Here is a 25,542-nt window from a genome sequence, read left to right as displayed (position 1 = left end):
ATACCCATCCAGTAATAACCACCCAAGTTAGGGAGCTGGAGAGAAAGCTGTGAGGGCTAGTCAAAGCCCAGCTTATCTTTGGGGTAACTTCACGTCTCGGAAACCTGCTTACTAAGAGAGGTATTGCCTCCTGCTGCTTCTTCTGGGAGCTCACAGCCTCCTGCTGCTTCTTCTGGGAGCTGTCCTGTGTCCCAGTCTGAGGTGCTGGACTACTTTATGTACTGCAAAGGTCATGTAAGTGCTTCATGTCAACTTCCTAGGTTCTCTGGACCAAGGTATTGGATGGCAACAGCTAGTGCTTAGAGAAGTAAATCCTTTGTTGAACCTAGATTGATACCTGTCAGACAGTACTATTCTTTAGTGCTACCTTATCTTGGCAAGTCAGAGAGAAAAGGTGAGATGACATGGCCTCTCAGAGAACAGCAGTTTTTACCTAGGCCCATTCCCCTCCCATGTCAATGTCCGCATGTATACAAAGCGTATTTTCCCTTCAAACTTTTAATGGGGATTTCTGAACAGCATTTTTTTGGTTGTTGGTTGTTTTTCTTTTAAAGTCAAATTTAACAAATCCAGGTCTCATTCATAAGCAGCGAAGTGTATAAACCACTGCAAATCATGCCATGAATGTAGCAGGCCAAGTTTACACTCCGGAGATTACAGCGGCAAAGGGATGGTTCAGAAAGTTTCTGCTTCCTTCCTTAACGTAGGTAGAAGGTTACAAATTAATCTCAAAAGGGTTTATAAGTCTCTCAAAGAGTTAATGAGTAAGTCAGAACTGCCTGCTTTTCTTAATTGTTTAAGGGCCAGTTGGTCCTGTAGTATATAAGGTACCCATACACGAAGATGAGAAGTACAGCAGAGAGAGCCAGCAAACAAACAGCAGACAGGAACAAAGTGCTGTGTCTTCTGCAAAAGATGCCAAAATGTCTTTTTACTTTGATTCGTCTATTTATGCTCTTACTCAGCTTCTCCACTCTTTGCCTGGGAGTACTTTCCATGTCCACAGATTCCCCTATGTGCAGATGTGGAAAAAACAAGATAGTGTTTTATTGCCTGTTAGCTTTGGGGCTCTTTCTCCTTGTTACTGGCATTTTCTGGAGCACTTTCCATGAAGCCCTGAAATACAGGGCCCTTGGCATCTTCATCCGAAATCCCAGCCACAGAGAACTACATGTCTGCACCATAGACAGGTATGTGTTGCAGATGAATTGGGAGGGAGGGATGCTATTATTAAAACATACTGTGAGAAGAAAGAAGCAATACAAGACTTTTACAAGATGCAAATCATGTAGCCATTTTATTATTTTTCTGTGGAGAGAATTGTAGTCTGAATTTTTATTTGCTAGAGCAAGAAGCAATGTGCAAACAGCCATTCATGCAAACAATACGTAAGGTAGCGTATACCGCATGAAAGAGAGAAAGATTCCGAGTTTCCAAAGCTTCCAAAGTCATGCATGGAGGCAGCAGGTGGAGTTACACCAACCTCACTCAGGAGCATCCTGAGTTCCATCTCAGCAGACAATTTAAGATGCTGCTGTGGGGTAGATGCTCATGTAGGTTATCAAAGCTGAAGTATGCAAGGAGCCTCAGCTCATTCATTATATGGCTCCTGCTTAAATTTTCTTGTCTAATTGTCCCCCCTATTTGAAAATCTCAAGAAATTCAACCAGGCCAAGTGCAAGGTCCTGCACATGTGTTGGCACACATCCAAGTACAAACCCAGGCTGGGCAGAGAATGGTTTGAGAGCAGTCGTGGGGAGAAGAACTTGGGTGGGTTTGTTGATGAGTAGCTCAGTGTGACCCAGCAATGTGCACTTGCATCCCAGAAAGCCAAACGTGTCCTGGGCTGCATCCAAAGAAGTGTGACCAACAGGCTGAGGGAAAGGGTTCTGTTCCTCTGCTGTGTCTTTGTGAGTCCCCATCTGGAACACCGCGTCCAGGTCTGCGGTCCTTGGCCCAGGAAGGGCATGGACCTGCTAGAGTGGATCCAGAGGAGGGCCATGATGATGATCAGGGGAATGAAACACCTCTCATATGATGACAGGCTGAGAGAGTTGGAGTTATTCAGCTCAGAGAAAGTTCCAGTGAGACCACAGCACCCTGTGTACATGAAGGGAACTTACAGGAAAGATGGAGAGGGACTTTAAAAGGAACATGTGGTGACAGGACAAGGGGGAATGGTTTCAAGTAGAGAAAGGTTATGTTTAGATTAGATATTAAGGAAAAAATGCTTTACTGTGAGAGCAGTGAGGCACTGGAGCAAGCTGCCCAGAGAAACTGTGGCTGCCCCATCCCTGGAATTGTTCAAGGCCAGGTCGGATGGACAGCCTGGTCTACTGGAAGGTGGCTGTGCCCATAGCTAGACCTAAATGATCATTAAGGTCCCTTCCAACCCAAAACATTCTGTGACCCTATGATTTTGTTTCTTAACAAAGTCTGATGCTTTGAGAGAGAGAGTTTCTTAAACTGATTGGCACTAGGCCTGGCAAAACTCTTTAACAGGGTCGCTGGATACAAATTACTTTTCCTGTACTGTTGTGGAAACCACACTAGAAACACTGACAATGGGTGCTCTAAAAGAACTATAAAAAAAACATTCAGCAAATTTTGGTTAGATAAGCACAGACATACCAATTTTATTTTAAAACTCTGGAAAACAATGGTTATTGTAATAATGAATAACTTTGAACACTGATCTCATTCTTCTTCCAAATTAAACTCTTCTCAGGCACTTGTTGAAATACTCACAAGCATGAGTATTTGTATGCCATGGTTGGGAATTTTCGTGGGGAAGGGTTGTCTTTTTAGAATGCTGTGTTTTAATAAAATATTTTGTACCAAGACAAGGGAAATTATTCCACTTGTGCCTACTTTTTTATATTAATATAATCCATTGCTCCGAACACACTTAGGTGTCTGTTTACAGTTAAAGCCTCATCTAAATTTTGGAAACATAACAGAAAAAGCATCTAACCAAGCTCTGTGAGATAAATCACACTTTACCATGATGTGTTTCTTTTTGGTTTGCTTATTTTAGGCCTGACTTCTCTCCTCCCTCTTATGAAGACAGCATAGATCATGAAAAACTTGTGTCTCCACTGTCAGTTGCCTCCACACTAAAACAGCAAGAATTCATCAATATCCCTCCGCCTCCATATAGTGAAAGTAGTGCAGAGTTTGTCAGTGAAACAAATGAGCAGGAACAGCCACCACCATACACATTCTCTGTGTAGCAGCAGCAAACAGCTGACCAAGACCCAAACCCCAGAGTGGGGTTAAATTCTCATCTATCCACACAAGAAATCAGTTGCCAACAGGATACAGACTTCTAGAAGACCTCAGGAAGAGCAACACCTGTCAAAACATGAGAGACAGGCAGCCAGTAAAATCCTGCATCTGTGAAGCATGGAAAACTTGAAGAAGAGGGGAAGAGCTGTGTCAATGATCCTAATAGTACACTACTATTGATACTATCTGTAATAGTACACTCGCTACTATTTCCTGTGAAATTGCACAGGAAAAATACTGATAATTTGCAACTTAGAGTGGAGTTAGAGGGGATATGTAAAAGTGCTCAATATTGCAGATTAGAATAAATCTCTGCAGAGATGGAAATGCTCAGGCTGTGTCTTGCAGAAGTCACCATCTCTGGCAACAGGAGTTTCTTACGCTGCAAGATAAATGAAGCATCATGGTGTTATCAGTCTTGTCTTGTGCTTCATAAGGAGTTTCAGATGAAAGCTGTCATTTATGGTTTTGAAACTTTAACTGATTTGGGAAACCTATTAGCTCAGATTTTGTTTGGAATTTGCAGAGTATTTGTTGCAACTGATTATTTTTGTATTGTATGCCTTTCCAGTTACTTGTTTTATGTGGGGTAAAAATAACTGCTATTTTACTAGTGAATTCATGAATAAATTTTGTATTTAAAACAAATGCCTTGTATTTGCTTATATGATTTGAGGTGCCCATGATTCAGGATAAGGGCACAATAAAATACACCACCTAGCTGCCAAAGAGAGAGCTCTGGTTATACTTACAGCTCCTCAGAGGGAGATAGCAATTGCAGGAGGAAAAATAATCTCTGACTCCTCTGAGCCAACTCTAAGAGCAATTGCTTTTGTCACAGCTTGCTCAAGACTGTGGGAACTGAAAAAGGGACCCTGTACCCTGTTTCTGACACAAGCGGCCTCATAATTACACAACACCAGAAAAAATACAGGCTTGGACTCTTCCTTCTTCAGCTGCATGTATACTTCCTCCTACAAAATCACTGAGGCAAATTTGCATTCAGGCCACTGTCATCTATAATTCCAGATTACAAGAAAAATTTCATGAGGTTCACTCAGATTTGAACTTGTAACATTTACTTTAGATGGAATTTTTCTTTTTGGGTTGGAAGGTTTGAATTAGAGGGGCCTTTAGAGATCATTCAGTCCAAGCCCCAGTGAGCAGGTACATCTTCAATGAGATCAGGTTGGTCAGAGCACTGTCCACCCTGACCTTGAATTTTTCCAGGGATGGGGCATGTATCATCTCTCTGGATGACCTGTTCCCAGTTTTGTCACAGACCAGCAAGACAGAAAAGCTAGCACACTTTCCAGATGCTCACATACTGTAAGACTACAAGTCAAGCATAATGACTGTACATGCAAGCCATGATGGTAGCCATGGCTAAGGCCAGGAAACTGACAGTTGCATCAGTTTTGCCTTTCAAAGAATTTCATCCTTTATGGGAAGAACATACAGTTCTTCAATGGCTGTAAGTAGAAAGGAAAAGAATGAAATCGGGTGGAAAAACTACAGAGGAAGAAAAACCCTTTCAAGACAAGTTGAGGATGAGAAATGTAGTAAAGTACCCAGAGAGAGAAAAATGAGTGCCTGAAAGAGACAGAAGATATAAATATTTTTCAAAGTGACTGAGAAGCAGCACAGCACACAGAACAATAAGTCAGAGGAACAACACATTATTTCCAAAACAGTCGAAGAGAGGATCTACTTGAGTGACCTTGTTATGGTCTTACCTCTTAGCATTACCATACCCATCCCCCAAAACCTCTTGCATCTTTACTCCAGAGTTCCAGATTCTGAAGACAGCTGGCATTGCTCAAGTATCAATGCAGGCATCAATCACGGCAGATGAGGCTGATTAACCAAGAGATATCCCACAGCAAAATGCTTGTCCTGTGCATGCTTAGATTATTTTTTTTTCCTATGGATATCTAACGTTTCCGCTAGGTGATATTAAAGCAAGACCAAATGAGTGGGAAATGGCTGGGACTACAGTTCTGGGTCATACAGAGAGCAAATATTGCAGGAGCACCACTAAAGTTTGCTCTTGGAGCAGTTCACTATAGCAAATGCATTCAGCATTTCCACATAATTTATGAACAATCAGGAAGACCTAAACCTCTCTTCCTTTCTCCCAATTCCACGAGAGTCCTGCAGTGCCCCTTTTTAGCTCCAGCCCTTTGCAGATGGGGTGAAGTCATAATGGATCCAGAAATGTGAAACTGAAAATAAATGCATCTTCAACCTGCAGTATGCAATAAAGTATTTGATACAAAAAAGTTATTGAGATAAGGAGAACATTAAAGTTAGTACCTAATATTTTGATAAAATCTGGTTTTAAGTTTGTCTTTTCAGCTAATGAACAATTTTATTATGAATGGAAAATGGCATGGACAACGAGCTCAAAATTGTCAATCTTAAAGCAGCAAAAGGTTTTAAACACTTTGCTTTTGATCATACTTAATAGCATTAAATTATCTTTGCCAAGAGTAGCAGCTGGAAATTTTGCATTAAAATAAATTTTCTTTGGGCTAAAGGATATGAACCAGTCAAACTAAAGCTTCAGAGCAGAACAGATTCTTTCAGTGCATTGACAAACAACTTCCTGACACTGCTGACTGAAGAGCCAATCTTGGCACTCGCAACACCAGAAGAAATGCATGGGCATGAGAAGGTTTTTGCTGCAGTGATCATGAAGCGGTGAATTCAGAAATTTGAGAGGAGGGAGAACAACAAAGAGTGGAACCACAGCTTGCAGAGAAGACTTTTAACATCTTTAGAGTTGCTTGGAAGAGTCTGGCCCTGGAGAAAAGATGAGTCCAGGACATCTGTTTGATTCTCACAGATCACCTCCTTCAAGCTCAGGAATGGTTCAACTGACATGCAGAAATCAAACAAAGGCAGCAAAAGGCCTGCATGGATAGCCAGAGAGCTCCTGACTAAATTTGGATATAAACAGGAAATGTATGATAAGTGGAAGCGGGGACAGTGCAGTTAGGAGGAATACAGAGCACTGTCCAATCATGCCGGGATGAGATGAGGAAAGCCAAAGCCCACCTGGAGTTGAATGAGGTGATGTTGTGGTTTAAGACCAGCTGGAAATTAAGCTCCTAGCAGCCACTTCCTTTTCCCCCATCCTCTCCAGTGAGAAAGGGACAAAAAAGGCAGAGATTATGGGTTGAGACAACAATTTACTGGAAAAACAGTAATGAGATAAGGAAAACAAACAGTAACAGCAACAATAGTAATAATAACAATGTATAAAAGATAGAGATTACATGCAAAAAATGCTTACGGAAGTCCAACCGCCCCATTTTTACCATGGCCAGTGACATGCAGCATTTCCTGAGACAAAAGAGAAAAATGGCAGATGTTACTGCAGCCCTGGTGGCCACACAGCTTTTCCCAAGACAAAGGAGAGAAGGATGGACATTACCACAGCCAGCGTGGGGCTTTTTATCCCACGCCTGAGACAACGGAAAACAATCATGGACAAGCCCCCCAGCCAGACCATCTGCACCTCTCCGCCCAGACCACACCAACTGCACCACTCTGTCCAGTGCTTTGCTCCCACAGGTAAAGAGAGAACAAAAATGGCTGTGCTCCCACTCTGCCGTTTCTTCCATCCAAAGCCGTGTTCCACAGCGATGTCATGAGTCATATAGAATAAATCACCTGTGCACATCCATATGGCTTCAGTCTCCATGCCCTTCCCACACCCCCATCCCAGCAAATGCAAAAGTAACTCTGTCCTGGACAAAACTAGGACAGGTGAGAAATGTGAAGGGTAATGGGAAAAGTTTCTACAGCTACACGAGTTAAAAGAGGGCATAGAAAAGCCTGAGGTGCTCAATGTTTTCTCTGCCTCCATCTTTACTGGTAAAAGCAGCCTCAGGAATCATAGGCCTTTGAGACTAGAGGAAAAATATGGAGTGAGGAAGACTTACCTTGGATGGAGCAAGAAAAGGTCAGGGACCACTTGAGAAAACAGGACATACACAAATCCATGGAATGACTTAGGATGGCATGCACAGAGGTGAAGAAGCTGACTCAATGCCATTGCAAGCTACCCTCTATTGCCTTTGGAAGATCGTGGGTGACTGGGAGTGGTCCCTGAGGTAAGAGAGCAAGTATCACTCCTGTCTTCAAGACAAGGAGGATCTGGGTAGTTACAGGCTGGCCAGCCTCACCTTAGTTCCTGGGGAGGTGATGGAGTAGCCAATGCTGGAAACCCTTGCCAAAGCTATGACAAAATCCTTGCCAAAGCCAAGGACAAGAAGGTGATTAGGATCAGGAAGGATTTATGAAAGGCAAATAGTGCTTAACCAACTTGATGACCTTCTGTAATGAGATGACTCGTCTGGTGGATGACAGGAGAGCAGTGAATATTGTTTGCCTCGCCTTTAGTAAGGCTTTTGACACCATCTCCAAAAACATTTTCATAGACTGATAAAACACAATTTAGATAAGAGGACCGTGAGGTGGATTTGAAAAGCAGCTATGCAGCCAGCTGCTGTGATCACTGCTCCAAAGTCTATCTGGTGGCCAGTTACCAGCAGTGTCACCCAGGGGTCAATATGGGAGCCAATACTGGCATCATCTGGATCATGGGGTGGGGCACATCTTCAGCAGTTTTGCAGATGATACAACACTGGAAGGAGCAGCTGGCAATCCAAGCGAATGTGCTGCCATTCAGAGGAACCTGGAAAGGCTGGACAAATAGCCCAACAGGAACCTCATGAAGTTCAAAAAAGGGAAGTGCTGCCCTTGTGGATGAACAAACCCAGGCACCAACACATGCTAGGGCCAGTGGGCTGGAAAACAGCTCTGCAGAGAAGGATCTGGGGGTCACATGCCGAACAAAACGTTGTCAACTCATCAGCAACTCACCTGCAAAGACAGCAAATGACATCCTGGGTTGCATCGGGAAAAACAGTACCAGCAGGTGAAGGAAGGTGATCCTTCCCTTCTGCTCAGCACTGGTGGAGTTAAGATACATCTGGAGTGCTTAGGGCCAGGTCTGAGCTTCCCAAGCACAAAACAGACATGGACATTGCAGAGTACCTCCAGCAAAGGGCCACAAAGAAAAAGGGACTGGAACATTTGTCGTATGATGAGACACTGAGAGAGCTGGGAGTACTTAGTTTGGAGAAGGATCTTACTGATTTTTAGAAATACTTGATGAGAAAGGAAGAAGTATATGGACTCAGGCTCAGTAACAGGATAAAAGGCAATGGGCACAAACTGAATCACAGGAAATGTCATCTGAACACTCAAGGTTTTTGGTCTTGGGTTTTTTGTTGGTTTTTTTGGGTTTTTTTTCACTATGGGAGCAGTCAACCACTTGAACAGTTTGCCCAGAGAAGTTATGGCATCTCAACCTTTTGAGATAATCAAAACCAACTAGACATGGTCCTGGGCAGCCTCCTCTACCTGACTCTCCTATGAGTTGGGACACAGACTAGGTGATTTTAGTCCTGATGAACTGGATGGCCCCTTGCTGGGGTTTTAAGAGTTCTCCTAGGTTTTTTTCCTGTTAAAGGAATTTCCCCCATATGTGTTGCTAGGGGGACAAATTGCTGGGTACTTCAGAAAAACAAAAGAGCTGGCCATTGGGGTGGGGTGCATCTGGCTACTCTTTTGTTTCACCTGGGTGTGCAGTCAGTCGGTCCCGGCATTTGGACAGAGAGGGAGGCTGCTTTCTTCGGCTGCTTTTTCCTTCTGCCAGAGAAGCCCCAGGATCCCAAGCCCGCCTTCCCTGCCCCACTGGGAGCCGGGCCGCGGCCACCCTGCCCCGCCGCTGTTTCGAGCCTTCACTGCGTTGTAGCCCTGCTCGCCCTGCCTGCCCAGACCTGCGGTGGGTTCCCATTTGGATACACCTTGTCAGCCACCCCAGATTTGTGCTCGTCCCTGCCGTTCCAGCCTGCTGTTCCCGAGGGCCCGGCCGGACACCGGGATCGGCTGCCCAGGGGTTTGTGAAGCCTTTGTCCCATCCCTTCCCGGGATCCCAGGCCGCCATTGCCGCGTGCTCCCCGAGCTCGCTCCGGAGCGCCCCCTGCAGCCGCGGGGGAACCATCGCACCTGCCCTGCTCACCGGGAGCCGCCAGCGCCCCTGCCGGCTGCGAGCGGAACTGCACCCGAGGGGAAAGGGCCCGACAGCCGAGAGGGCTGGGACTGGGTTTGTGTTTGCTGTTACTGCCAGAGTTATTGTTGTTTGTTTGACTGGTTATACACATATAGATATATAATAGTAAAGAACTGTTATTCCTATTTCCCACATCTTTGCCTAAAAGCCCCTCGATTTCAAAATTATAATAACTCTAGACGGAAAGGGGGGTCACATCTGCCATTCCAAGGGATGCTCCTGCCTTCCTTAGCAGACGCCTGTCTTTCAAACCAAGACACCCCTTCCTACCTTGAGGATTCTGTGATCCTGTGGTTCAGGTGAGTAGTATATTGCCTTCCAAATTGTCTCTGAACAGAGAAAAGCTGAGGTTTTGGGAAACAGAATTGTCCAAGTAAATGTTAATGCAATCACAGCTGAGTAATACAGGAAATCTTGCAACTTCCAGACTTGAGGAAGCTGATAATTAAACAATAGCACAAAAGGGTGTGGGTCTCTGTCACAGTGCCTAGACACTGTGATAAGATGAACAATATTAATAATCGTTTTCTCTCTGCTAAATGTATGTATGATCTGTTTTTAAAGGAGCTTTGCATCTTTTTTTTAAGTTCATATACCTTGCTTTTTTCCATGCATTCATCTCTCATGTTAATAATTAAAAGACCTAAGGAAATGCAGCACACTCTATGAGACTGCAGCTACAGTCCTCTCCCACACACATCAGGTATAAAGAGCTGTACTCAAGCCTCACAAAGTTTTATTTATCTTCTTGCTGAGAAAAACAATTAACTGGTGGAAAATACCAGTTAAATTTTATCAGTATCACCTACCACCATAAAAAAAGGGATGGTGAGTGGATTTGGGGGTTAGGCTACTTCTGCAAGTCTGCTGTTTGACAGCTATTCAAAACCACACACAGGCAGCCCTTTTCTCCATTTCAGTACACAGGCACAACTAATGTTTCTGCAGCCCAGGACAAAGTCAATACAGAGATTTTAAAATACACACTTTGTTTACAATGACTGCCTTCATGAAAGCAGACTGCCATCTACTGCAGCTCTAGTGACACCTTTAAAAGCACAAATATGTGCTTCTTCACAATATATTCTTCACAGTCCTCACCTGTTTTTCTTGAGTCTTCCCACTGCATCCTGAAGGGCACCTGGCTTCAGTACATCTTTTTAAACTACATTCTCCCCATTCCAGAAAAGCGTGGCAAATGGGATACTCCACAGTATAAACAGCTAGTTCACTATGTGATCAAAAATCATTTCATTGTCAGAGAGTGTGCAAGAGATTTTAGAAATTTTAGTGGACTGACTTTCAGAATGTTCTTTCACACAACGCAGTAATTTGAACCATCATAATCCAGAGTGTGTCTATGCTTGACCATGTGTTATCTACTAGTTAGGAGCTTATTATCCTGCTTCTAGAGAAGTTTAATCTATAATAAAGTATTAGATAAACAAGGTTTTTGTGAAGATGAATGCTCTTACATTCAGAAGTAGATGTCCAAACTGTGCGAGAATGTCATAGTCATATAAAAGAAAAATCTTTATAAAAAGAACTGAAGTCTTAAAAATCTCTTTTGGTTTATGGGAACACTTAATCGTAAGGTAGGAAACTACATGAGAACATTCATACCTCATTTGTTTAGAGTCAATTAAGTAATAATGTAATTGTAATAAAGGCAATTTTATTAGGATGCTTGAAAGTGCAGGGTGTCTTGTCCACAATTATATATTAAGACAGATATACAGCATTAATCTTTATTGTATACTAAGTGCCATAGCCATTTTTTGACAGAAGTGTTGAAAGAAATTGAAACAATTTCCTTTGCTGAGATATTATATAACTTGTACTAAAATTTGACAACCACAATGAATTGAAATACACTGCAAAGACGCAAGCTGCACAAAGCCACCTCGACGAATGATAGAAGTGACCACACTGTTTCCAAGGAAGCAAAGCTTTCAAGCAAATCACATGCATAAAGTGTTTGTGTTCTTTTTCAGAGCACAGTATTGTAGCTAGAACTGCTGTATCATTTCACAAGCAGAAAAATGCTGATGTCCATATCCCCAACAGCCTTCTCAGACCTATGCCGGGACATCTCTTGCACTCCCCAAATTTTTATTGCATGATCCACTGTTACCAAGAGTCTAATAGAAACTGTGTCCAGAGGGTGAATCAGACTAGTGTTTCTATTCAATTGATCAGTGTTTAATTCCCTCTCACTCACTCACTTTGTGGTAAGTGGAGCATGAGTATTCCAAAGACTTAAAAAAACTTCTGTAACTCCTTCTTAAAGAATTGCTGAACTTGCAGAGAATATCCTTCAAACACAGTAAGCACCAGTATCATCTCCTGACATGAGGAATATTGCGGAAGACAGCCATACCCGACATATTGCTGGAAGGACAAAATCAGCTCTATAGCACAAAGGCCTCCTTTTGGAGGAAAACAACCAAAGAGTCAAAAAATATGGAAAATCTGAAGGCACAAGTCACATTGATATGTTTTAAAAGCAGGGGTAAAAATATATGGAATAACCCCATCTTTGGGAGCAAGTGTAAGTGTGTATACACCACTGCTGTCAGTGTGCATCTGTGAGCAACAGGACAGGCTGGAGAAGAGGCATGGTACCAGGGGAGGAAACACACCCTGTGCAGAGCTTAGTACATGGCCTTCTGACTCAGACATGCTCTGTATGCCTCTTCAGAAACCTACCAGAAGGTGATGAGAATCCCAAACAATACTCACCAAGCATGTCTTTGCTTTGCAACTCCTCCCTCTCTCTCCCTAACTGAAATTTCTCCGACTTTTATCATAACATTCAAAACCAAGCAGTTGTCATTTTCTGCTACATTACTGACAACATTTGAACGTTAAGGCCTTTTTTTTGGTTATACTGTTATCAGAAATTACAATACTGCAGGTAAAACAAATAAGTCAATATACTATTGCATTTGGAGATCAATGCAAATGATTATGCTCAATGTTATATTAAATTTTTCTTCCCACCCTACTTCTCTTCCCAAGAAAACTTTTAAAATCATACAAGGCACAAATGGCTAACAAGTCTTAACAAGGTTCTGTCTCTTCCTTGCTGTTCCTCTTTTGGCCCTGGTTTAACAATCTTCCATGGCTTCAGGTGATGACAGTGGGTCCCTTTCGGCCTGTCCTCTCATGAATCTGAGATATTTTCAGTGCAATTGCTATAAGAGGACTCAGCACAGCCTAAAAATGAAGAAATACATTGAATTACATAAAGCAGAAATATTGAAAGACATCTTACACTTATAAATCCGTCTTGTAACTGTAGAATTATACAAAAATAATAGTAAATAATTTAATAATATCAAAAACTGACGCAGCTCTAGTGTCTATTCCTGTTATACTTGACTCAATGAAGTATCATGCTTAGTATATGCTTTGTGAAGTGTTACATTGAGTGTACCTAAGTTATGTAGAAAAGAGAAACCAGTAAATATACACTGTACTGATCACTGTCTCTGTGTAACAGGAATTGTGGAGATCTTTGAAATCTGCAGTCCAAAACAACCTAGAAATCACAGAGGTAGAATTGTTTCTATTCTGATGAGTGGAAGCCACATAGATGGTATTTTCTTCCTAAATACACTTAATAAGTGAAGCTTAGGGTCAGAAGTTACTGTAACAACTACCTTAACAGAATTCACAGATGTGTGTTTTGACTAATACCACCACATGCAATTGTATTAATAGATAAATTCCAACAGAACGGCATGAACTTTCAAGTTTCAGGCTACAGACCTTATTAAATGGCCATTTATATACCTGAATAGGTGACTTACAGATAACAACTATGGTAGTAACACATGAAAATCAAGTAAAACGCTGTTTTTAAAATGGCAATTGGATCTTCTTTCAGTAAGTTAAATGATTCAGAAAGATAAAATGGCAGAGCTGAGGAGTTTTGTGTGGAAACTTCCTTTTCAGAAAATCACATATTTAATAACTAAACTAATTCTCCAACCCCTGGAGATTTCCCCCAGCTGCCCCTTTCAAGTTAACTAATTCCAGCTTCACACACATTAGGTTTGAAAATCAAATGAAACAAAACAGTAATTCTAGAGAAATTTACAGACATCTTTTTTTATAAGCCTAATATAATCAATACTTTGTTTCAGACACCTAACAGTTTCTGACAGAATGAGGCGATTGCTTTATTCATGCAAACAGTCAGACAGTTATATCAAGAGTGAAGAGACTAACCGTGCAAGCAGAGTCATGGCATAACACCATGAATGCCACTGGTGTCAAGTGAGTTTATGATTAAGCTCAGTTATGTGCAAGTGTGAGCATGTTATTGTTAAAAAAGCTCCATATTTGTAGATATCTATCTACTGAATAATCATTGAAGCAGAACACAAGTCTATTAAAGTCAAACATACTTGGAGAAGATTAATATGTAGAGCACAAATTCACATCCGTAAGCAAATGCTGCAAAAGTAAATATTAAAATGTGCCAATTTATAAGGCTGGAGACTAAAGCATTTGAAGTTCTCTGGCACTCCTCTAAGTAACCTCTTCCTTATTTAATCTAAAAAGCACAGGAAAAAATAAAAAGCAACTCTACTGACCCGCTTTATTGGACCCTGCTTTTTAGGCAACAAATGCATTCTGAATTTTAAAAAACCAAGACCACAAGCAACACTACACAATGCTGGAAAAAAACACAGAAACAAATGAGTTTATTCATTTACATAACAATTTAGCTTGCCAAATGATTCCAATTACTACTAAGTATTCTGCTTGTTGCAATCATGCTTCTCAACAGAGAAAGTCTTATTTAATTGTCTTTTCACACTTCAATTTAATTTTTACACTTTCTTCATCCAAAAGATGTAAAAAAGGCAAGAGTGCATTATATTTGGAATGGCAAGAACAGGACAGAATGACAAGAAACAAGGACTGCATATGGCTTTTAAAAATTCCTTTACCTCTGCCATGAATAGTTTACATTTCAGTTGCAAGAGATAAATCTTAGCCAACAATCATTTATTGCTAATATTCCTCTAGAAAGACTTCAGTATCTCAAAGAGATCTTTTTTAAAAGTATTCTTCAATGGTTCTGTCTACTTGAGAAATTGTACATTGACATTTCAAGTCTAAATGACAACTGAAATTACTCTGTATGTTAAATAGCACATTCATCTCTTGGCAACTGTTTAGGACACATGGTATGTTACACTTTAGATAAAATTTAAGAATTGAAAACTAACAGAACTGACTTAATAATCCTACTTTAGCAATCACCGATAGAAGTTATATCTCTAAAAAAGTAACTGGGAGGAATGATTACAAGGAAATAAATCAAGCAAGCAGATATCTAACATCAGGCAAATAAAGATTAAAAGCTTTTTGCTTGGGAATAATCTGTACCAGAGCTGCCAGACACGTATCATTCCTGCTTGGCTCATTAGCAATTTTTTTCTCTGTGATCTTGCAAGAAAATTCCATACAATGTCCTCTCTTCTAATCAAGGTCTCTGATAAGATTTGTCCCATGATACATCCAGTTTATCAAAGATTTAGGCAGGGCTAAAATGTACAGGGCTTGAAGCTTAAAAGCTCAGCATGTGCCTGTACATCCTGCAGGGCTTCTGCCAAAAGGGCTCAACACACAGCTCAGCACAGTGTGCCTGCTTTGGGCTCCCATTCCAAAAAACCCAGAAGTCTTTGGAAAGGTTTATGCTACAGCCACCTGTCCTAAAAGTTCTGTGGTTCATCATGAAACAAACTGAATTGACTCCGTAACTACCACAGCACTGGTGGTGTTCAGCTGATTACCGTGAAGCACACCTTCCACAGAAGAAAAGGAAACTGACCTCTCTATTCTTGTGCATGGTTTGCCTGTTAACTCAAACAAAATTACAGTAAAGGTCAAGAAGCCCGTTGTTCTGCCGCTAGCAGCAGAGGAGGGCAGGCATGACGGGTGAAATAAACAGAAGGAAAATGTAAACTGAGTGGTGCATGAAGACATCTGAGTTTGCAAAAGATTAGTTCTTTTCTGGTATATCCGAAGAGCTTTGGGGGAAGATCAGATTTGATAAACTAATTTCCTCGATTTGTGGAATATTTTATAATTACTGTCCCATGATTTATTTCCTTTGCAGTCCCAGTTGATCTAAAATTTTATCTCTCTATGGTGTGACTTTGGGAAGAATCTGAAGCTAAATTACCTGAATAGCACAAACATGCTGCATTATCTAAGAGTATGTTCAAACAGATGTAAGTCTCCACATTCTGTGTGTCCTTTAAGAAAATCTTACGACTTTTAATAGTAAAGACAAAACTTTTATTATGGTTCAACTCCAGCCAGCAACTAAGTACCACACAGCTGCTTGTTCACACCCTGGCAGATCAGTAGAGAATTGGAAAAATGTAAAACCCGTGGGCTGAGATAAGCACAGCTTAATAACTGAAATAAACTAAGATACAATAACAAAATGAATCAAAAAAGGAGTAAGAATAAGGAATAAAATCCAACCAAACTCCCTCAAGTGATGCATAATGCAGCAGCCCCCTGCCCACTAACTGATGAGCAGCCTGACCTGAGCAGCCATCAGTCCCTCACAGCTAACTCCCCCACAGTTACTACACTGAACATGATGTTCTGTGGTATGGAATATCCCTTTGGCCAGTTCAGGTCACCTGTCACAGCTATGATCCCTCCCAGATTCTTGTGCACCTCCTCACTGGGAGAGCACAGGAGAAAAGTCCTTGACATAGGTTAAGTTCTACTTAGCAACAACTAAAACATCAGTGTGTTATCAACATTTTTCTCATACCAAATCCAAAACAGCACCTTACCACCTACTAAGAAGAAAACTAATTCTAGCCAGATGAAACCAGAACAACTTTATATGATTTTTATAGACCATACTGTATGTTCTAATAGCTAACCCGTGCCATGCTAAAAACCCAGTGCTTCAAAAATAAACAGAGGCAATAATTGTCTAGCAAACTGCCCTTGTACTTAGTGTTGTATCAGTGTCTTGACAGAACCATAGAGATTCCTTTTGTTTTGTCACAATTAAGTTATACAGAACCCAGAACTTCTGAATTGTTGATTTCAGTTCCCTGCTCTTGGACCATCTCGCACCATAAACAATCACTTTATATAATCACTCATACATACAATCACATATAACAAAATTTTTTCATGTAACAAACAAGATTCACCTGAAAATCAGGGAGTTTGTTCCTCTGCTGCTCGCTGTTCAAAAATGGTTTCAGAAATTCAGTGTTTGATGATCAAGACATATTTCAACCTCTTTTTTTCCTTTTTAATTGGCTTGCCTTTTTCAATAAAAACACAAAGAGACAACTCCTGCCCCAAAATCTTTGCTTGGCTGCTGCTAATCTAATGATTCTGTGGCTAACTAGCGCACTGTTTACTAGTCTTTGGCAAAAGTAATTGCAGCATTTGTGCATCCTGCTTAAAGAGTACCCAATACAGATGGCACAGGACTGAGGGAATTGGTTGATGTAGTTGCACAGCCCCTCTCCATGACATTTGAAAAGTGACTGCAGTCAGGGCAAGTCCCAGGTGACTGGAAAAGGGGAAACATTATACCCACCTTTAAGAAGGGCAGAAAAGAGGACCCTGAGAAATACTGACCTGTCAGCCTCACCTCTGCCTGAGAAGATCATGGAACAGATGCTGCTAGAGCTGTGCACATGTAGGACAGGGAGGTGATTCAGGACAGACAACACAACTGCACCAAGGGCAGGTCCCGCCTGATCAACCCAGTGGCCTTCTGTGATGGGGTGACTGCACCAGTGGACAGGGAAGGGGCTACAGATGTCACTTCTCTGGACTTCTGTAAAGCCTTTGGCACAGTTCCCCACAACCTCCTTCTCCCTCAAAATGGAGAGAGAGGGATTCAATGGGTGTAGTGTTCAGTGGATGAGGAATTGGTTCGACAGTTATGTCCAGTCACGTCAGTGGTCAATGGCTCAGAGTCTCAATGCTACTTCAGTGACAAGTGGTGTCCCTCAGGGGTCCATACAGGGATCCATACTGTGTTATTTAGTACTTCCATTAATGACATGGATGAAGGGATCAAGTGCACCCTTAGCAGATTTGCAGATGACACCAAGCAAGCGGTGCAGTTGACACACCTGAAGGATGGGATGCCATCCAGAGGGAACTGGACAAGCTCAAGAAATGGATTCATGGGAATCTCATGGAGTTTATAAGACCAAATTCAAGATGCTGTACCTCCGTTGGGGCAATGCCCAGTATCAGCACAGGCTGGGGATGAACAGATCAGAGCAGCCCTGCCCAGAAGGACTTGGGGGTGCTGGTGGGTGAGAGGCTGGACATGACCCAGCCATGGGCACTCACAGCCCAGAGAGCCAAATGGACACATTTGGGCTGCATCCAAAGCAGCGTGGGCAGCAGGGCCAGGGAGGGGATTCTGCCCATCTGCTCTGCTCTGCTGTGGTGAGACCCCACCATCCAGTGCTGCATCCAGCTCTGGGGTCCCAGCACAGGAAGGACATGGACCTGTGAAGCAAATCCGAAGGAGGGACTCCAAGCTGAATGGAGGGATGGAGAACCGGCCCTATGAGGAAAGGCTGATAGAATTGAATTTGTTCAGCCTGGCAAAGAGAAGAGGGGGACCTAATCGCAGCCTTCCAGTACCTATAGGGAGCCTACAAGAAAGAGAAACTTTTTACAGTGACACAGCGACAGGACAAATGGGAATAGATTCAAACTGAAAGAGTAGTTTAGATTGGATACTAGGAAAAAATTCTTTACTGTGTGGCTGGTGAGGCACTGGAAGAGGTTGCCCCAAGAAGTTGTAGAGTCCTATCCCTCATCTTCAAAGCCAGGTATGGACGGAACTCTGAGCAATCTGGTCTAGTGAGAGGTGTCCCTGCCCATGGCAGGGGCGTTAGAACTAGATGATCTGTAAGGTCCCTTCCAACCCACACCATTCTGTAATTCTGTGACTCTGTGACAACACCTATTTACTGCTGACAGAATTTCCATAATAAATAATACTGTACTGTAAACAGAGCTCATTAAGTCATTATCAGAATAATCTGGGCTACTGACTACACTCTTTCCAGGACACTTATCCTGGAACAGCAGGACATACTGTAAAAGAACACACTGGGTTTACAAGTACAACTATAGTGGATCACTTCTTTCGTTGTCTTTGTGTATGAACTTCCTGTCTGAATCTTATCCAAGCTCAATAATACATCCATGTGGCTAAGACAAAGGACAAGACGTGTGGGGATGTACAAATATCAAATAATGAGGTGACCTAATAAATTAAGGCTATAAATGAGACTAAAGGTCAATAAACATGTCTCTACATTTTACACCCGTATTAAATTTACGACAACTCATAACTCTGTTCACTTAAAAAAAGATGCATGCCAATGCATAAAGGTCCAATGCATATAAGATGTCAGAGAGAAACATGTTGTTTGTTACAATGAACTGAGCTTTCTGAAATGCTAGTTGGATGCCTATTTGAATAGTTAAAACCAAATAATTTTTGAACATAAATCCTCCATGTAAAAACTATCTGGAAAGCAATATTCTCAGGGATGCCCAGAGATGAGAAGGGCATCACCTGTGACAAGGCACATCAATGGAGTGGTCTTTAATTCTACAGCAGAACATTTCAGTTTTAGGAAAGTGTTGTGCATTGTTTTCAAGACTTTGTTTTAGATCTAGATTGCATCACCACTCTAAGTTACACTATTTTAAAATGCATAACACACTGAAATGAATTTGATTATTTTGAATTGAAAACATTGAATTGTTTTTGATACACTTCACAGAGAGTATGATAGTAATTTTTCTTTATTGCTCCTGGTTTTCACTGTTGATACTGGCTTACAGAAAGAACTGAATGGAAAAAAGTACCCACCCCTTATCTCCCAGGTGTCCATGAAGCTGCTTCTGCAAATTTCTTTAAGGGGATCATTCAACAGCTAGAAGTCACTGCTGTTCACATTTATCCATGACCTCAGACTTCTAATTATTAGCGTATTTTACCACTTTCCCCTGGACTCTTTTGTTGTAGATCAGGAAGTTGTGTATGCTTTATTCGAGGTAGAAAGTATTACCAATTGATTGTATGAAAGATGGTACTAAAACATGATTTGGGTGACTCTTACATTCATTAGCACCTACAGTTTACAACACAGCTACTGGCCTACATATAAACTGAACAAAAGGTCAAAAAGGTCCACTTCAACTCAGAAAGTGCCATAATTGGTGTTCCAGAATAATATGCACATCTCGACATGCACATTGGAAGATGTAGTTCAGATATTTGCTTATCTGTGGAATATTCACCATCAGCAGTTACATTGTCAAAGATTACAGAAGTAAACTAAAAGAACTTGAACACTACTGAAAAGTTGGATAATTAATCTTGCTGAAAAGAAAGGAAGGAAAAAAGGATGCTAGTATGAGGCGAACTCAAGCTATTTACCATAATGATCCCACAAAATGGAACCTCCAACACGAGTGAGCTTTCTGTCAAGACAGAGACATTTATTTCTTGTGATAAAAAGCAAAAAGATATATCAAGGAATTTTTGCCTTTCAATTCACGTATTGACTGGAATTGTCACCGTGCAAAAACATGAAGCAGTGCATTATCTAAATTAAGATGCTGGAAAGAGGTGGTGCAATAAGCAGACCCAAATGAGTATTTAATTAAGCAGCCAACTATCAGATAATCTTAAGTCTTGGTTTATGATATAAAAGGTATGGAAGGGAGCTTTTCCTGATGAGCTGTTTCAGAAAGAGTGTAATAATACAGAAATTACATATAGTCGTCTCTTCAATTACAAAGATCAATTACAGAAAAATATGCATTATTATTCCAAATGTAACAATTTTCTTAAATACCATAAGGTAATACATAAAGTATGTATTTAACTCACTTCTTTATGTCAGTGCTTTTTCCATAACTGACCACTTACGTATATGCTATGTTCCTATTACTGACAGCAAATAGACAACAAAGTTCTTGAAACTTCAAATCTGTCACAGCTCTTTGAGATGTGTGCATGTAGTACGAACTTCATAGCAAACCAAACAAAAAAAGCAATTAGAGTATCAAGAAAACCATGGCACTCCTTCCTAGCAATGCTGTTTTCTGAAAAAGGTGGTTTTTATTCCGTCTCTTTCACATACTCCACTGAAGACTATCAAATGTTCTCCTGGGTAATGTTTAGTTATTTTTGTACATGAGGATCTCCTAAAATTTACGTCCCGCCTTGAAGTCTGCCATCTGCCTGTTGGATACAATCTATGACCTTGTTGTTTCTAATGCACTCCTGTTGTTGGCAAAGCATACCGCCAGGGCAAGGAAAGAGAAGCAGTGGGAACTGTGCAATAATATGCAATGAGAAACTAAATAAAGAATTTATTGTATAAATTGAGATGAAACTGCTATTTAGCCCAGATTTTGTGCACGTGGCAGGAGATGAGGAGGGTGTTTACAGTACCATGTATTTCCTGAGGAAGTCTGGATATTAAAATGCCTGTCTGCACTGTATAAATGCAGGAAAGTCCCTGTAGCAAGTTTCAAGGCAATGACATTCCTACCCCTGGGATTATTATGAATATCCTGATTAAACAGAGCAAAAGTGTTGCGATCTGCCAGACTCTGATAAATGCACAGAAAAATTCCCTTCTAGCCTTTTTTCTGTCCTTGGGAATAACAGACCCTTTTTGGTGTGCTGAGTAAAAGACCAAACTGAAATCCTCAAGGGCAGTCATAAGCCCTACCAACCTGCTTAGGGTCCCCTGAGGACCTTCTCCTGCACCCAGCCCACGGCACATTACAGCCTGTCCCAGGGGTGTTGATCCCTGCCTGAGCTAAGCTATAGGAGTGCTTGTGTCCAGCCTTATCTCTGGCTCTGCTGCCAGCGTGGACCTCAGTCTCATGCTATAGGCAGCTCCTTTCCCTGAAAAACTGCTTGGATATATGTTGTATCTTGTCTCCAGTTTCGACTTTGACCCTGTCTCCTGGGTAGGTCCACACTGTTGCCCTGTTTCCAGCTTTGTCTCTGGTCCCATCTCCTGCTGCTCCAGATGAACCCTGAACTTGATCCATCACTTGTTAAGGGAGCTTGTTACCAGAGACCTGCCCTGTCCTCCTCTCTTTGCTGCTGTGGGACTGTCCCTGGACAAGGAGGGCACTGCCTGTGGTGCAGCAGGTCTGGGTGTCTGGCTCCTACAGCCTTGTGCAGCAGACCCATTCTTGCTGCTCCCTGGACATGGTCTGTATTGCTGGTGAGACTTTATGTGCCTCTCTCAAGCAAATGCAAGCAGAACAGGAAAGAAATGTAACAGCAGGGCAGCACATTCCTCATTTTCTGAGGACAACCACTGCTCCCTCAATCTAGTCTCTTCACAAGTAGAAAAATCACTGAGAACATTTGCTGTTTTCCACTCATTTAAAAGAACGAATGATAAATACTGAGCATTGACCGTAAGTTACTTTAGGAGACACACAAGCCTAAATTCTGCCAGAGTATAACTTCTCTCAAAAAAAATAAAACAATCTGTTAATGCAGTAACAATTCAACTTTAAAATGACCATGCTCATTTGCAATAAAATAGTCAAAAGTTTAGCTACATAATGTCGCCAGTATATGCTCCATTGTTTTCTTGTATTTTCTACTGGGATTTGTCAGACAAGAAACATGCTCAGATTACATATTTTGATTATGTATCACAAAGTTACTGTAAGTCCACTTCAAACCTCTAAAATCAACTCATAGCCTGTCTCTTACTGTGACTTACTTTCATTTCATCTATGCCTTATCTGCATAGCACAAAGAAGCATATTTAAAATGGTCAGTGCAGTCACAACTGATAAACAATTTGTGCAGTAACAAAATTTGATGTAACTGTGGTGCATTGACCTTGGCTGGTTGTCAGATACCCACCAAACTGCCCTATCACTCCCCCTCCATCCTGCACTGACCATGGCGTCCGCAGAGTTGTCTCTCGCAAGTATCCCCCTTTCTCCTTTCCCTGCTGTTGTTGCACAGAGAGTTTATTGCCTTGCTTGAAGATGTTATCACAGGGGGCTACAGCTTTGGCCTGTGGTGCGTCCATCTAGGAGCCATCTAGAACTGGCTCTTTTCAACACAGAAGCACTTCTAGCAACTTCTCACAGAAGCAACTCCTGCAGCCCCCAGATACCAAAACTTACCATGTAAGTAAGCATGTAAGTATAGCAGCAAGTGCAAATGGGGTTGTAGCAGTGTTCCTCCCCAGGCAAAATATATTAATGATCCCGCTAGCTGGGCAAAGCTAGATACACAGAAAAACAATAAAATTGCTAAAATACAGTCCTTTACTCTGTTGGAGGTTTAACATTTTAAATATTCTATCCAAGAAGTTACTGAGGATGCAAACTGTTACTTTAAAAAAAAGCAAATAAATTTAACAGATCATATTTGCAGGCATGGACTCTGCAACATTTCTGTGACAACTGAAGCACTTTTCATGACTGATACATAACTGTTTAATAGCATAAGAAGAAACAAACTAAGTTTATGGTCAGAATCTGGTGAAAGACAAACATCAACCCTTACCTAGGGTTCAAATTCATTTGATAGCATATCTGTTTTGGTAGATTTGCATTTGCATTCCAGTCATGAACACACAAGACTAAAAACTACAACGTTTTTATTTACTACAAACCAAATGCTTAACCTCTTTTCCACAAAATATCCTTAGTCCTCTCTTGTATATAACAGCATAAAGAACATTTGCTGGGAAGAATCTGAGAGTGTGAAGTGTGATTTATTTTATTAATTGTGTAAGGCATCTGCTGGACAACCCAGCAATTTGCTCTCAACTTTCACTCTCCTTTGGAAGAAGTCTGGTTATGATATGACAACTCTTAGACAGCTGAAAGTCTTTCCCTTACAGGGAATCCCTACACTGTTTAGACTCTGGTACCCATATTTCCTAACTGCACTCTGTTTGTGAGGAATCCTCGGGATGCCCTAAGTGGCTCTCAGATAATCTGCTTGAAAAACGGTTTTCTTATTTTTAAAATATTGTTCCATAAGTCAGATCACAACTCTAAAAAAATTCTGAAAAAAATTCAGCCTAGAATGGCTTCTCTTAATAGACTTGAAGTCACTGCCCAGCATTTAACATGAGGCATCTCAGCCCTTCACGTTCCTGTTGTGTTGGATTATTAGACTAATGTATATTAAAACTGCTGGTCCTTCCTCAAAAGGTGTACATTTACAACACTAGGAAAATAATCTACAAACACAGGGTCAAAGCGTTGAGTGTTGCTTCTGATCAAAGATGAAAACTTGTAGCCACTGCTATTACAGAGGTAGTGCTTTACTTACTGACTTATTACAATGCTGTTGCATTACCTGTGGTTCCTTGTTGTGTTGGCTAGGATCCTTTTCATAACTCTCTGCATAGATCCGCAGAGTAGCTCTCACATGACTAGAAGCACTCATTCTGAAGATGAGTCTGGAAGCATCTGAAAAAATAATCCGCAGCCCCTGTGGAAGAAGAAGGAACAGCATATCTGTAAGGTGGCAGTACCTTTACAAATCTTCATTCACTGCTTCAAAATAAAAGTGAAAGGAAGAGTCATTTGGATGCCATTCTTCTTTCCCCATAACTTTGGACAACTCATTCATTACTCTTTTTTCCCCTCTGAAGACTAGAAATGATGTTGTGCATTCCCTCCCACTCCTCATAACAAATACTCTCTTACTGATGTTTTTATTCTTTTTACTTGATTTGCTCTTATTCTGTGTGGCAGAGCACAAAATCAATGGCTTGAGAAATAGGTATAAGATCACTCAAGATACAGGGCCTTAGAAACACCTACAGAATCCCTGGATCAAAAAACAGTTTGTCAGTAGTGAATACAAAAGACAGGACCAGTTGCTACCCCTCAAACACCATGCATCAATATATGACTGCAAGAATTTCAGTAAGTCTGTAGTACAATTTAGAAAACTTAAGGTGTTAATTCATCTCAAGTACACTAATTAATGCACATTAACTGTGTGCATAGTAAAGAGGATTGAAAAATTTATTAATTAAGTAAAAAATCACTCTTTGCTCCCATCTTCACATCTTTTTTTCTTTTCTCCTCCCCTCTTTTGTACTGCATATATAAACACTTTTTTTTACAGACCACAGACCACATACTTGGATCCACAGTTTCTGTACAGGAAGGCCATTAAGGCCAGAGGACTAAATTGCACAGATCAATAGTTGTAGTGTTGCAATATTCTATCAGCTGTGCACTAATACACATTCTAGTTCCCTTTGTGTAAATGGTACCCTTAGACTAAAAGTGCGACCTCTGATAAGCCAGTGAACTTTTCTTCCCCTTAGTCCCTCCATTGACAAAGGTCTAGTGCACAAACTAAGATCCTTGCTACTTTTGTTTAAAGGGCAGTGAACCAAAAAATGAGAGAAGAGAATTAAAAGAGATGCATTTTATTTTTCCAGTTTTATCAGGAGCTTGACAAGACAATGATGTTAGAAACACAGTGTGCCAATATTCTAAAGTATAAATAAAATGTAATTAAAACCTTTGTTTCCTCAGATATATGCCAAAACATCTTTAGCACCATATAAAGAATTGTTGGATAATCACAGAATCATTGAATGGTTTGGGTTGGAAAGGACCTCTGAAGGTCATTCAGTCCTGATGTCATCAGGTCATTCATGTTCCCCTGCAGTGAGCAGGGACATCTTGAATTAGATCTGGTTGCTCACAGCCCCATCCAACTTGACCTTGAATGATTCCAGGGATGGAGCATCCACCATGTCTCTGGACAATGTGTTCCAGTGTTTCACCACTCTCATTGTAAAAAAAAGTCTTCCTGATATCTATTTTGAATTTACTCTTTTAGTTTAAAGCCATTACCACTTGTACTACTGCAACAGGCTCTGCTAAAAGGATTGTCCTTATCTTTCTTACAAGCCCCCTTGAAGTACTGAAAGGTCACAATATGGTCTCCCTGGAGCCTTTTGTCTCTTAGTATAATGGCCAACCTGTACCTCTCATCCTCATAATTCAAATTTCAC

General features: G+C 41.1%; 2 protein-coding genes across 2 annotated transcripts in view; one reads left to right on the top strand and one right to left on the bottom strand.

Moving 5' to 3' along the window:
• Positions 1-799: 799 nt before the first annotated feature.
• On the top strand, positions 800-3,911 carry TMEM252 (transmembrane protein 252). The gene is made up of 2 exons (XM_042013130.1): positions 800-1,190; positions 3,038-3,911. The coding sequence occupies exons 1-2, from the start codon at positions 844-846 to the stop codon at positions 3,231-3,233; spliced, it is 543 nt and encodes a 180-aa protein (XP_041869064.1). The 5' UTR covers positions 800-843; the 3' UTR covers positions 3,234-3,911.
• A 7,180-nt stretch (positions 3,912-11,091) lies between these two features.
• PGM5 (phosphoglucomutase 5) overlaps positions 11,092-25,542 on the bottom strand; it is a 75,254-nt gene continuing 60,803 nt past the window's right edge. Inside the window, exons 10-11 of the mRNA XM_042012870.1 lie at positions 23,859-23,993; positions 11,092-12,655 (exon numbers count right to left, since the gene is read on the bottom strand). Of these exons, the coding sequence (XP_041868804.1) occupies positions 12,566-12,655; positions 23,859-23,993 (225 nt within the window). The 3' untranslated portion in view covers positions 11,092-12,565. The remainder of the gene's footprint in view (positions 12,656-23,858; positions 23,994-25,542) is intronic.

The sequence above is a fragment of the Corvus kubaryi genome, unplaced genomic scaffold (assembly GCF_017639235.1).
Source record: "Corvus kubaryi isolate FWS band 111438036 unplaced genomic scaffold, C.kubaryi_AGA036_p1.0 split1-37296, whole genome shotgun sequence".
NCBI lineage: Eukaryota > Metazoa > Chordata > Aves > Passeriformes > Corvidae > Corvus > Corvus kubaryi.
This window is presented reverse-complemented; position numbering and strand designations above follow the sequence as displayed.